This window comes from Hoplias malabaricus, chromosome 7 (genome assembly GCF_029633855.1).
Source record: "Hoplias malabaricus isolate fHopMal1 chromosome 7, fHopMal1.hap1, whole genome shotgun sequence".
NCBI lineage: Eukaryota > Metazoa > Chordata > Actinopteri > Characiformes > Erythrinidae > Hoplias > Hoplias malabaricus.
Window position 1 is genome coordinate 34,128,254 of NC_089806.1, and position 14,727 is coordinate 34,142,980.

At 36.8% G+C, this 14,727-nt stretch overlaps 1 protein-coding gene across 1 annotated transcript; it reads left to right on the forward strand.

The window, feature by feature from the left end:
* Positions 1 to 1,694: 1,694 nt before the first annotated feature.
* rsph3 (radial spoke head 3) lies at positions 1,695 to 14,506 on the forward strand. The gene is made up of 9 exons (XM_066677783.1): positions 1,695 to 1,932; positions 4,043 to 4,130; positions 5,649 to 5,790; positions 7,120 to 7,265; positions 10,057 to 10,260; positions 10,700 to 10,862; positions 11,404 to 11,490; positions 12,704 to 12,783; positions 14,402 to 14,506. The coding sequence occupies exons 1-8, from the start codon at positions 1,820 to 1,822 to the stop codon at positions 12,733 to 12,735; spliced, it is 975 nt and encodes a 324-aa protein (XP_066533880.1). The 5' UTR covers positions 1,695 to 1,819; the 3' UTR covers positions 12,736 to 12,783; positions 14,402 to 14,506.
* Positions 14,507 to 14,727: the final 221 nt, after the last annotated feature.

Here is a 14,727-nt window from a genome sequence, read left to right on the forward strand (position 1 = left end):
TGCCCATCTCTAGCTGTACTCACGGCAGTGTTGCCATCCACTCGATCCTCTGGTCTGGATCTGTGTCCCTCCACTCTCCGCTGCTCTGTTAGGTCCTCAGCCCGCTGTCTGCTGCCCGTACTCCCACTCACTGTTACACCTCAGCTCCGACATGCCAGTCCTTAAACTCTGATAGCAGGTTCCGAAAATCCCTTTCCAAAGCTGACATTCTCTGTAGAAAGAGACATTTCACAAGTTTCTTCTACTGTAGCCTGATGAAAATGTCCTGGTTGTTGGAACAGTCCTGGTTCCTAGAGCAATTGCACTAGTTTAAAAAGTATCAAAAGCAGAAGATATCCAGTTTTGGCTTTGTAGTGTGCTGCTGACTTGTGTATATTAAAAAGCTCTGATACTCTATCACAGAAAAACAAGTAGGTTTCAAAAAAATAAAAGGAAAGAAATAGAAGATAGCAGAGCTAAGCAGCAAATAAGGACCAAGTGTGGATAATAATAATAATAATAATAATAATAATATATAATAATAAAATTATTATTGTGTCACTCATCATTCATGCTGAATTTTCTAAATTAAAATATCATGAGAGTGATCGAGGATGATAGAAAATCAAAGCATAAATCTGATGAAAAAGCAACAGGTTGTGAACATGATGGATCGGAATGGCGAGAGAAGGATATAGCAGAGCTGTCAACGTGTGAAAGACTGGATGTTAGGAATTACCCCAAGATTAACCAAAGTGAGAGCTGAAACAACAACAGGCAGCAAGCGGTTGTTGGATGGCAAAATAAATAAAAAATAAAAATCACATTGCACCTATGAAGACCCATTTTCTTTAAAGTCAATTCAAATATTACATTTGCCATTATTCCACAATGCAGAATAACCGGACTCGACTTCGGCCAAGCTTCACAATGACAATTTTTCATGGAATGAAAATGAAAATTCCTACCATTGTCCTGACATCCTTGACTTCTTTAGGATGGTTACATGGTGACCCTCCCTCTTTGGAGTGGTGCGATCCTGGGCATGATCTCAATATTAAAATCGCTCTAAAGTAAATAACAAAATAAGCCTTGTATTATGTAATGAATAAATAGCTGTAGTGTTGACACCATTTAGTCAAATAATGAGAGTTTAATAGATTTATTAGTCTGTTAAAATTAATATAAATTAAATACCTTTCCATCAAAATAAGTCTTGTAGTGTGTAAAGAATACCTTTCAATGTTGGTTTCATATAATTTGATAAGTTTGATTATTAAAACCCTAATTTAGCTATTTAACAAAACAGTAGCTTTTTAGTTTGACTAATGTATTTATCTGATATAACATATAAATAACATATAAATATTTAATAGCTTAAGTAAATCAATCCAGCCATGTGAATATTTTGTGTGTTCTGATAATTGTGCCCCTAACATTGCAACTGGGCCCATGGGGCAAAAACAGCGATAAACCACTTCACTGTACCTCCACCGCATCCTTGTAAAAATATGTTTAGATATTCACTTATCTAAATTGCGAAATACTCTTTATACTCTGTATTGCTTGTAAGGTCGTCAAATGACTGTTAAACACATGTTCAAACGAGAATTTGTTTTTTTTATTTACTATTTAAAACGTTTCCCTCAGAAAAGGCCGGTGGTTCTATTGTATGGAAGCAACCAGCAGTTGGCGTACATCTGCGTTTACATTGACGGGTTATTGTTGCCAGGGGCAACTCAACAACAGAAACAAGAGGTTCCTCGAGTAGTAGCGACCTTCAGTTTTTCTACAGTAAAATGTCAATGATTTAATGCTATTTTAAAATCTATCTTGTACAATGAGTTCGTCTCTACAGCTTCACAGCGAGGCTCCTAATGGATCTTATACATTTTCTAGTCGCCCACGACCTGTTCCAACTCGTCTCAAATACAAGGAGCCCGTGGTAACACAGTAAGCGAGCCCCTTTCATGTTTTACCCAGAGACTGAATATCTGAAGTAATTTATCTAAAGTTTCATTCTGGCATTTCTGATGTCTTTCTCTATTTTTTTTCTGTGTTGTTTGCACGTTATTACTGAAAAACTCTATAACAATTCACAACAATAGTTTTACTCAGAAAATGGGGTTTTCTTCCTATTAAAATGAGTTGCGCCCTGTCCAGCGTTTTCCTGTTCTCTGCCTAATGACAGGTCTGAATTAACGGTGTTACCAGATAAATACGTTGCGCTGTCCCTTATGTCCTGCCGTAAATGCTATAAGAGCCAAGGGACTGTCTACAAATTACAGACACGTTTATAGACGCAAGGACAGAAAATCCATCCAAGGTCCCTAAAAAGGCGTGAAAAAAAAGGGATGCTACTGATAAGTGTAAAATTCATGACATTCATAACAAATTCATGAGAGAATTCTTAAACTTTTAACTGCTGAAAAAATGTAATGTCGCTCATTTATCTGTCGCTATATTGTGGTACTTATTTGTATTGTTTTACACACATGGCCTCATTCATTAATTTGTATGTAAATTGTTCTTAAAGCGCCTTTTCATAAATATACAAATTCATTAATGCTTGTCGTATGGAAGCCATTCAAACCTCAATTACATTTAAGTAGAAATGGATTAGGAACATTCAGACTGATGCTTGCAGCACTATAATTATTACAATTATTGTTGCCTCAGATTGATGACACTGTTTATTTTACTATTAATAATATTATTATTATTATTGCTATAACCCACATTAATTCCATCACTCTTTCATCAGTACTCTAATATAACTAAACTATAGCATAATGACAGACTTAACTGGTGATTCTGTTCATTTGTATCGGTACATTGATCAGAAGAGTCTTGGTTCCTCTCAAGGTTCCTTTGTCCAGGTTTTTTTTGCCACTGTCACCTTCAGCTTGTTCCCATGGTGCATTCTGATTCACATTGTTATTTGAAGCTTTGCCAAAACATCAGCTGTTAAAGGTGCTATATAAATACATTTTGATTTGATCTGATCTGATTTGAATATATATTTTATTAAAGATTATATATTTCAAATAAGTATAAATGCACAAATTTATACAACAATTTTATAGGTTCAATTGGAAAAAAATACATGTCTTTAAGATTAAACACACAATATTATGAGTCATACTAATTTGAAATTTAAATTATAATATTTGGAGAATAAATCATAGTTATTTTGAGAGAGAATCTGTAATATTTTAAGCATGATGTCATTGAACTCCAAATACCTACAGAAAAAATACATGACCATTATACTCTGTATAATATCTAAAGAAAACATGTTCTTTGGAGCTGCAGTTTGGTTTTTTATAGCATTTTGATTTCAGCTTTTAATCACAGGAAAACTGTGGCTTTCGTTTATATTATTGGCTTTTGTGTTCTTTATAAGATTTATAACGGATTCTTTTGACCAGTCAGGTTTGTTTTGTAATTAAACCTAAGCCAATAATGTGTAATTAATTTTAAGATCAAATTCTATTGGATAGTCAATATTTGCACCTATCAGCGAGAGGCAGGTTTCTTCACATGCTTACACACTTTCTACCATAAAATGCAATGAATGGCATGTTGTGAGGTAGTCTACAGTGACTTTACATTCTCAAAATATTACAAATTCAATCTCAAAATGTTACAACTTCTTGAGTTCTCGAAATCTATTATTTAGTTTTTCTGTTTCATGTAAATTAAAAAATGTCAAAAATACATTTTTATTAAATTATTATTTTTAATTTTATTATTATAATATTTTTTACCCATTGAACATCTAAAATCCAGAAAAGCAGGGAGTGCAAAACCACCCTCCATGCCCTGACTTCCTGCTTCCGTGGTGTGTGCTATATATGAAGAGGAGGCATTAGTTTATAGCACTTATATATGGTGCCAGGACATTTGTATATAATGAAAAATCCAGTTAATTTGGCTGGCCTAAGTCAGCAAACACTGTTTGAAAATAATAGTGGTCATCCTCCATATATTGTTTGATTTAATTTAGTTTGTGATTATCATTATACTGGGTTTTGTTTTGTTTTTTTCCAATGAAATGTAGGAATGAAGGACATGGTGTCTATGGAAACATTATGTACGATCGACGTGTTGTTAGAGGAAATACCTATGCACAGCATGTGTTGCCATATGTAAGTATTTAAGAAATTGAGAATAATAATCTAATAAAACTCAAATCATTAATGTTTCTAATTAGACGATAAATTGGATACAACAAAAACGTATGTATGTCAAACTTAAAGATATGTTATATTTTGTTATATTTAATACATTGTACAGTAATGCAGTTTAATAGTGTTTTAGAAACTGCAAACATCTGCCTGCTCTAAGCTGAAAGGGTGGGTCAAATCTGATAATGTGACATTCTCAGTGGCATTGCATGGCAACGTAAACAAAGCCTCATTAGTGAGTAGTAGCTAGCCAATGTGTGTATGTCAACCATCAAATCACAGTTTACAATGGAGTAAATGGTCATATTTGGACAAAAACATAATTTAAGGTGGAATTAATATCAGATTAAGAAAACAATTACAAGTATTCTTAGTTTATTTCCTGAATTTATTATTTAAATGAAACACAGACGGTAAAAGGAAATAAGTCTAAAGTGCTGTCTGTCTGTCTGTCTGTTTGGCTCTATTCACAAATGCACGTTAAACAAAATTAGATTTTTGCACATCATACAATGGTTGTATTTTGTGTATCTTAATAGCAGAACTGCAAGCTGGAAATAGTTTTACACATCACCTCACTTGGAACTGGACACCCTCCTCTTTGTGTAAAAAAGGCCTATTGATATACATCCATTAATGGCTGACATTTGACTAAAAGACTCCCACATGGTTAAAAAATCCTAAATCCCTTTCTGCAGAGGCTGTGTTAGGGTATGTATCAAAAGGTTGCATATGTTAGGTGGTTAACTTATAAATACGACGTTTAGGTACTTGTCCAACAACTATACACATAATGTTGCCGAAAAAAGTTATTTATAATTAATAAACAACGAAGCGATTTTTGGGTAATAACAACTTTGATCTTAAAATACTGACAAGATTCACTTGCAAGTTTGCTATTTTCTCTGAAGAAAGATGTAAAATGTCACAATATTCAACACATCTCGTAAACTCGTGTGTCATGTAGAATCCTGAGTTTGCAACTCTGCTAAACACGACTTTGTCAGCCGGTCTAACAAAATTTATTAGAGGGAAAAACTACAAAATCCCATTTTCCAACAGCACTCCACTGCAGCACGAGCTGACAGATGGAGGGCTGCAATGCAGTTCTAACATGTCTTTATGTAACATATAATGCAGTCCAGTTCTGCGAGTGAAGGCCTTAGATGCGGAATGCACAGCAAGACAGTGTTTTTATTGGCAAAGGTTTGTGACAGAGCTTAATGTATCAATCCAGATACAAATCCAGAATGACACTGCAGGAAAAAAAAGGCCAAATAAAGTCATAAAGTCCAAAGCCTGGGTTATTCTCTCTGCACCACTTTAAAGTAAATTCATCATAAAACATGGAACTCATAATTTGAAGAAAAGTATAAAAATGAGTGGACATTGGCTTTAAGGGAACATTTATTTCTTATTTATATGGAATTAAGTAATTAAATACAGTTTGTCTGATCAATGGCATTATTCATTTGTCAGATGTCTCAGCCTGACTCTATGGAGATTCAAAGGCAGCAAGAGGCTAGAAGAAGAGCCATGGTAAAAAAGCAGACAACAGAGCAGTTTCACTCTCAAACCCCAGAGGCCCTTCAGGGGAGAAAGCACACAGATGTACAGACTGGTAAAGAAATATTTTGTCGCTTTGAAATAGAAATAAAATGTGTAATCTTATGCATTTTACAGGATCAAAAATTCACACAAATTTTAAAGACACGATAGAATATATTGTACTGAACTATATAGTGTATTGAACTAGGGTATAAACTAGCAGCATAAAAAATCCATTTTCATTTCAGCTTGATTTAAAAATTGATTTAGACATCTGCACCTGCACTTTCAATCAGTACTGTATGTGCAGATATCTGAATATGCATTTAGTCCCCAAAACTACCTGCATGTACCTCTCCACTCACCAGCTCACAGCTCAAAACTCCCCCACCATAAGTTGATGGGAATACTACTTTAGGCAGAAACTCAACATCTCCTGCCAAACTGTGTAGTGCACAGTGTAGGTCATAGGAAAAAAACAAACAAACAAAAAAAAGGTTTCTGCACTAAAATAATGTATTGGATGTTAGATAATAAAATTATGTCTATTTCATATAAGTGTCACCTCCCTCTTTCATACATTTTGTACACTTTGTGTCTTTGTATAGTAGTATAAGATTTATAATCTGTGAAGGACACTATGTAGGGGAGTGGGGCACTATCTGGGACAAAGACAAAATCTTCCAGACCTGACAAGTTCATCCATTTTCATTTCCCATTTTGTGGGACAAGCGTGGCCATCATTATCACACTTAAATCATTATCATGGTTCTAAGTATGCTAAGTTTAATATACTGAAATTTAACACTTGCATTTATACACACTACATATGCAAACACTAGTTAGAAATAGTTTTTGTGACTGGTGTTGCTGCTTTTACCTTGTGATTCACCTTTGCACATTTAAATTCCTCAACTAAACTTGCAAGTGGTAGATCCAGTACCCCGCTCCCATACCATGCCACACTACAACGCAGCACCCCTAGCCACTTCCTTATAAAGATAAGAATCGGCTTCAGTATAAGTCTTCCACCCCTTTCAGCACACACCATCCTTGGCAAGGCAGTGATTTCACTTCAGGAACATCACATTAACATTCATAAGAATCAAAGAAAAATATATAAAATTACATTTTGAAATGGCCTCGTAAAAGTACTGAATTAAACCTAAAATAAATGCTGTTGCAAGCCTAACACAAAGCTCGAAACCTAGCACTGCATGAATTAAAACAGTTCTGCAGTGAAAAGACTCCTTCACGAGATAGTGGAAGGCTGATATTAATTCATTGAAAAGGCTTAAAAAAACATGGCATTTATTTAATGAGGATTGTAGCAGTGTCACATGTCAGATGAAGGTCAGTTATATTTATTGTATTCTGCATTAAAATTTGTTTTGAAACTTAGAGTTATACTTGGAGGAGCTGAGTGATCATATTGAAGATACCAGCGTGGGATGTCAGACAGATGCATTCTTGGACAAACCAACAACTCCTCTGTTTATCCCTGCCAAATCTGGAAAAGATGCTGCCACACAGATAGACGAAGGAGAGGTACAGGACTTTTACCTTAATATACTTTTAATATATAATCACTTCTGGTTAATATGCCTTTTTCTAAATCTTTTTTATTGTTAAAGCTGTTATTGGCCTGTAGTCACCAGCTTGCCAAATATATAAATTCTACAGGTTATTAGACCCTCCAAATATCAACTATAAATAAATGTATATCCCAGAAATAAGTGCTGTGCAAACTGCATAAATAACTCATGCATAATTAGCCCTCATTATGGTTTGGTTTTATACACTGAACAATCACTAGATTAGGAAAAACTACTTTGTATCTACACTTATTGTCCATTTTATCAGCTCCACTGACCATAAACTAGCACTTTCTAGCCTCCTAAGCTTACAGAGTATAGTCCACCTGTTCTTCTGCATACGTCCTTATCCCTATTTAACCCTGTTCTTCAGTGGTCAGGACCACCACAGTGCAGGTATGATATGGGTGGTAGATCATTCTCAGTGCTGCATTGGCGCTGATGTAGAGATGTTAGTAGGGATGCAACTATCAAATATTTTTGCAATCGAGTATTCTGTCGTTTTTTTTTCATTGATTTATCGAGTAATCTGATAAATAATACTTTTGTGTTTTTGAACAACTATATCAATAGTGTGTTACTGCAAAATGAAAGGCCTCTTAAAATGAGCAAGCAAATGGCTGTTATTTATGTAGTCATTAATTAATGTGTCATTAATTGTTGCATTTATTATTACTACCTTATGTATGGGGAAGGTGTGTTTTGAGATGTAACCTATCAGTGTGTGTGTGTGTGTGTTCGCGTGCACCCGCTTTCGGTTGAGGTGCTGCAGCATTGTCTACCTTAGGCAGCGTAAATGGTTCCCACACTTTAGACATTCTCTGCCTTTAGGGTGACCGGATCTGAGATGGTGAAAAAGAGGACATGCCTGGCGTAAACTAGGACTACTGATGTGCAAACTGACCAATAACGGTAGCTCTACAGTCAGACCGTCCAGTCAGAAGATTTTAGGCTACTTCACCACGCCCCCTTCTCACTCAAGCGAACCAATCGGAGTAGGGGAGGGCGGGACTAGTTTGTGAACAAAACGCTTCTCGAAGTTCTATGTAAGCTCTAGAAAAACAACATCCCGGACGTTTGTGAAATTCCACACGGACATTTTTTTAGTCTAAAAAAGAGGATGTCCGGGTAAAAGAGGATGTCTGGTCACCCTATCGGCCTTTTACACACACCAGTATCTTCATTTTCCGCCATTACCATAGAGAGCAAAATATATCGCGCCGCCCTAAATCTTTGAAATGCGCGTCAGTTATAACAGTCCGTGTAAAACTATGATGCCAGAGCTGCGCAGTAGTCTACAAAGCGGGAGTTATACGATAGCAGTGACATTAAAAGCAGCTGGACTTTCATGACATGAATTAGAAATATTTTGTAATCAAATTATTTGAGTTACCCCAATAGCTGTTTCAGCCCTATATGTTAATGTGTGTTGCGCTCATATGAGTGGATCAGACACAGCAGGTCTTCTAGAGCTTAAATAACAGTATATCATTTTAAACTATTCTTTATATTCCATATCCTCTCAGATGTTCTCAGACCTTGTTCCATTAGTTCTCCAGTTTCATTTAGCATTATAGGAGAAGACTCTTAGCAAAGGAGGTCTGCACTAAGTATTAAATTAATGGGTTAATATTTTGAATGAAAGATGAAAAAGATGAGAAAAATGATTTAGTTGTAGCTGTTTGTGAAGGTTTGATATCTTTAACAAAGAGATGCAAAATTACAACTATTGCATGGCTGTTATTAACTTTGATTAATATTTATTTTCTGTTCAATGCTTTAATAATGTTCTGCCTAGTTTTACAGAACTAACTAACTAAGTGTAACTGAGTGATGGCACAGGCAGGCGACATTCTTACTGAGTAATAACAAGTAATAGCCAAACACTGTAAATAGTTTTACTGATAAAATGTATTGAATGTATGATAATCATATTTTGTAGCAGTTATGTTAAATGGTAAAGGCAAAATGTAACTGTAAAGCCACATGCTTGATCTACCCTAGGGTGACCAGACTTCCACTTTTACCCGGACATGTCCTCTTTTTTAGACTTAAAATATGTCCGGAATTTCACAAACATCCGGGATTTTGTTTTTCTAGAGCTTACATAGGATTTCGAGAAGTGTTTCGCTCACAAACTAGTCACGCCCTCCCCTACTCCGTTTGGTTCGCTTGAGTGAGAAGGGGGCGTGGTGAAGTGGCCTAAAATCTTCTGATTGGACGGTCTGACTGTACAGCTACCGTTATTGGTCAATAATCTTCTCTGTAAACATTTAATTGGTCAGTCTGCACGTCAGTAGTCCTTGTTTACGTCAGACAAAGCTCGTGTACCCACCCTCATCTCAAGCAGCTATGCCGAAACGTAAATGTAAGTTTTACGGATGAATTAGAAAAGAAATTTCCATTTTTTGTGTAGCAAATAAAGGTGTAAAGGACCTAAAAGCACACATAGGTTCAGCTAAGCATACAACAGCAGCGAGGGGTGAGAGCTCATCACCCCCCCCCGCCCCCAAGACGTGCCACCATTTTCACCATCTGAGATCTAGTCACCCTAGAGTTTCGCAAGTCTAGCCCTTGGGTGTAAATGCCTGCACAGCTTGAAGTATTCAAATGTCACCTGGTTTTTACCACATTAATTATGAAATGTGTAGTGCAACATCTCAGTTTTATAAAAGTGACTGATGCTTCTCTTCATATTACTTAGAGAACTATAGTCATGTGTTCCCTTTTTTTCCCCCTTGTAGCTATTTAACTTTGATGTGGAAGTACAGCCTGTTTTGGAGGTGCTTGTAGGAAAGACCATGGAGCAGGCTCTGCTGGAGGTTTTAGAAGAGGAAGAGCTGGCTGGATTGAGGACCCAACAACTTGCATTCCAGGCACTGCGAAATGCTGAAATGGTGGAGGTACAGCGACTGGAGGAACAGGAGAGGCGCCGCCGTGAGGAGAGGGTATGTCAGCTTTAAAATTCACTTCAAACTTTCATTAATTCATTGTCTTATCCACTTCTTCAGTTCAGGGTTGCAGTGGATCTGGAACCCACCCGGAATCACTGGACGCAAGGCAGGAACACTGGGGGTGCCAGTATTTTCATGGGGCCCAAAATCCCTGGCAGCCCCTCTGGGTTAAACTGCTTTAAACAGTGCAGCATACAGCTAAAAGTAGTAGTTCTGAGCTAAAAGTGTAAACCAAATATTCTCAGCATGCACAGTACTGCAAACTCATTTATGGTGAATGGTAAATGTTTTTACTTCTACACTGATTGATTGCATATACAAGAACTTCCAAAATCTTGGCACAGCTTAATGTAGCCATGGTAACTAAGTTAATATCTTCGCCTATTATTTCCATCTCAAATGTCTCTCAATTTGTGCTTTTTTCTGATTCCAGAACCACAGAATTATGCAGAAAAGGCAAATACTGGAAAAGGAGAAAGAGACAGCAGAAAAAATAGCTGCTAGAACATTTGCTCAGCACTATCTAGCTGACTTGCTGCCCTCCGTCTACAGTACTCTGCAGCAACATGGCTATTTCTATGACCCTGTACAGAGAGGTAAGGTTCCTGACCTCAGCATTTTCGCTGGATTTTAAAGAATCAGTTTTAATTACACATTACATGTAGTACTCTGGGAGGCATGGTGGCGCAGCAGGTAGTGTCGCAGTCACACAGCTCCAGGGACCTGGAGGTTGTGGGTTCGATTCCCGCTCTTGGTGACTGTCTGTGAGGAGTTTGGTGTGTTCTCCCATGTCCACATGGGTTTCCTCCAGGTGCTCCGGTTTCCTCCCACAGTCCAAAAAAACACACATTGGTAGGTGGATTGGTGACTCCAAAGTATCCGTAGGTGCGAGTGTGTGAGTGTGCGTTGCCCTGTGAAGGACTGGCGCCCCCTCCAGGGTGTATTCCTGCCTTGTGCCCAATGATTCCAGGTCGGCTCTGGACCCACTGTGACCCTGAACTGGATAAGCGCTTACAGATAATGAATGAATGAATGTTGTACTCTTAACATGACATATTGATGGATCACATAGTTGTACAGTTGATAAATCAGTCATTTATCTTTAATCTATACCTTTTTTCACTATCTATACTTTAGATATAGAGATGAGATTCTTTCCTTGGCTGGTTGCAGAAGTAAAAAATGCTTTGGAGAAACGCCAGGCTGTTCTTACAGTGTTTGACCGTAAGTTTACATTTTTATAACATTGAAAGTGGATTTTCACACAGACACATTCCAGGTAAAACAATCATCAGTTTAATACTGTATTTCTACACAGTAAAAATGACTGGGATTAACTTTTTGTGTTTGTGTTCAGATCCATATTCAAATCTTATTTACTTGTTTATTTGTTATGTAAAATGCAAGAATGCATCTAAGCATTTGTTTTCAGGAGATCATTTTCTCCTTCATCACAGTAGACAATTCATTAACACTTCTCTTCCTAAAATATTAAATGAGCAATATGTAACATATTTATCATATTCATACATCATTCATATCATAAATCATACAGTGACCAGGATTCGTCATCAGAGATTAAGGAAACATACTAAGTTTAAGCACTAGCATCTTTGACAGCAGTGTATTCTTCTTTGAGAAGAGTCCGTTTTGGAGTGTAACATAGTGATTGTGTTTTGGTCTGAATTCCCGCCCACTGCCCATTCCCCAGTTCCGTTTCAACAACCCGGGTTGCCAGGTATGAAACACAGTACCAGACCAACACAGTGTCCTGCAACCATGGAAGTGAGCTAGCAAACAGAGATGACGTTAGATTCTACTGGTCTCTGCATCCTTCTAAAAAACTCCAAGACCCAAGACGGGGTAAAACAAGTAAATGTTGGTGATGCATTAGAAAGATTCAGACAGATGAGAGCCCAGCAGGACTATAAGACACACGCAGAGTTGGCTCATTTTCTCCAAAACAGATAGGCACTGAGATACTAGTAAGGAAGGGCAGTTTAAGTCTTTTCAATATTTGAATACTCACTTTCATACTCCATGTGCAGCTAGGCTAGTGTTTGACACAGGTAATGTGATCCCAACTACTGTTGGCTAATGCTGTCATGCTAAAATGAACTGGGGTCAGTCACAGCGTAGGAGCAGATGGGCCACGGATGTTTACTACCTTGGACTTGTTATCACTTGTTATCAGTTGTCAAAATTCATGAACTTGAATTGCACTCGTACATGTAGGTTCACTGTCCTCAAGTTGGCAGCCTGTGTAAGCTTCATATCTGGGGAGGACTGGCGTGTGGCAGACAACTCTCAGTTGGCAGTGTTTTAAATTTGGAACCCTTGCTGTCAGTTTTACATACTGCTCCTTTAATATACATCACTTAATTATCTCCTCTAAATCAATCCACACAACACTAGATTCTTTACTGGTCTTTTACAGTTCTCATCCAAGATGCGATCAGCGGCAGATGACAGCAGTTTCATCTTGTTAGACTTCACAGATCATTTCTTCTTCTCTTGGTAAATTCACACATTTAAAATTGATTTATTTGTAATGTAATAATATCTGTACCTAGGACTGTATCTCAGTTTCACTTAAAATATTAGCTTCAGAAAAGCGCAGTATATATAAACAATTAAATAAACTATGATGTTAATTCAACCTTTTTCTTTTTTTACTGAAAAGGTCCCACAAAATGATTGTAAATGACTTCATGTACAGTGTTGTTGGTACTTTGTAAATATAATCAAGAAATACAGAAATTGATGAAACAAATCACACAATAAAATCCCATCTTTTTTTTTAAAAGGGGGCGTGTATGGGCTCTTACTGTGATTCTCCACTGTTAACATTCAATATAGCAAATAATTTGAGAGTCTAGAAAGTTCATGAATGGGTTTTAAGTTGCTTTGTCAACCATTTGAAAAGTTAAAACATTTGGCTGTGGCGGGTGCGTAATCTGGATTGCTGTTGCAGTCAGGTTTCTTAATGTTGCTAGGCTTTTGCTATTGTATCTCATGTAGTTGCTATAATGCTGCATGGTCATTGCGATGAAATCCATTGTATTTGTTAAGGGGTGGATAACCTTTTGCTATGATATTGAAATATAATGTTGAACGGACATTGATGATATGATATTCTAGAATTATTGTTAAGCCATGGTTAGAGTTAGGGTTCATTTTGAAGACCATTTGATTACATATTTAGTTTAGATTACCTCATTATTTATACATTTTTTAGTATTTCCTGAATTATTTGCAAGTCATAACTCATATTTCTGGCAAAAACATCCTTGCAAAACAAAATTATATTAAAAGACCAGTTTAATGAACTTGAATCTGAATTTTGAATAGAATTAGATTGATCTGAATTGGTGTGTTCTCCCTGTGTCCGCGTTTGTTTCCTCTGGGTGCTCCGGTTTCCTCCAACAGTCCAAAAAACACACGTTGGTAGGTGGATTGGCGACTCAAAAGTGTCCGTAGGTGTGAGTGTGTGAGTGAATGTGTGTGTGTGTGTCTGTGTTGCCCTGTGAAGGACTGGCGCCCCCTCCAGGGTGTATTTCTGCCTTGCGCCCAATGATTCCAGGTAGGCTCTGGACCCACCACGACCCTGAACTGGATAAGCGCTTACAGATAATGAATGAATGATCTGAATTGTGTATTTATATATATACACACTTCTGAGGAAAAGTAATGATTTGCTCATTCTTTTAAAAGAAGGTTCATACACAGAGATGTTTGGAGGGAAGCACCTGTGTGTTGCCAGAGGAGTTTCAGAATAACATAAAAAAAATAAAAAATAAACAATTGTCCTAAAGTTACTGCAATGTTTACTGGAATCCTGAAATGTCCCTTTGTTCTGTCCTTTTTCCTTCCTTTCATTTTTTTGCTTCTTCGCTTTTTTAATGCCATCTATTTGTTGTTTTCCCCTCGCAAACACAGTATTTCCTTCTGTGATTTTGCTTACTTTTATTTTAGAAGTAATGAAAAAAGATCGCAGTGTAATAATTGCACCCTATGACTCATAAAAGTCATATGAAAGGCTGTACATTAGTCCATTTATATCTTTATCTACATAAATGTCCAGATGACACTTGCCTGGTCATGACTTAATACATTTCCAATTTTTCTATCACAGGTAATTCCATTCGTTCTGCATGGGCTCCTCTCTTTTTACACATTGAACAACTAAAGAAGAATTTGGCCTGTATCTCAATACGAGAAATAAAAATATTGCATGGCATTATGTGTCTGGTTTTCACTCTTATGCAGGAAGACATAATGACTTTGAAATAATTAAAAACTATTCATAAATGGAAAATTGATTTTGTATGTCTCTGATCCTCCCCTTGGCTCCTTTGACTATTCTCTGCTCTGTTTGTGGTAGCTTGCTTTTCAGATTTTAGATATTTGAGACTGAGAATGACATGCTACTTAAACTGCTCTGTAATAAAATCAGTATAG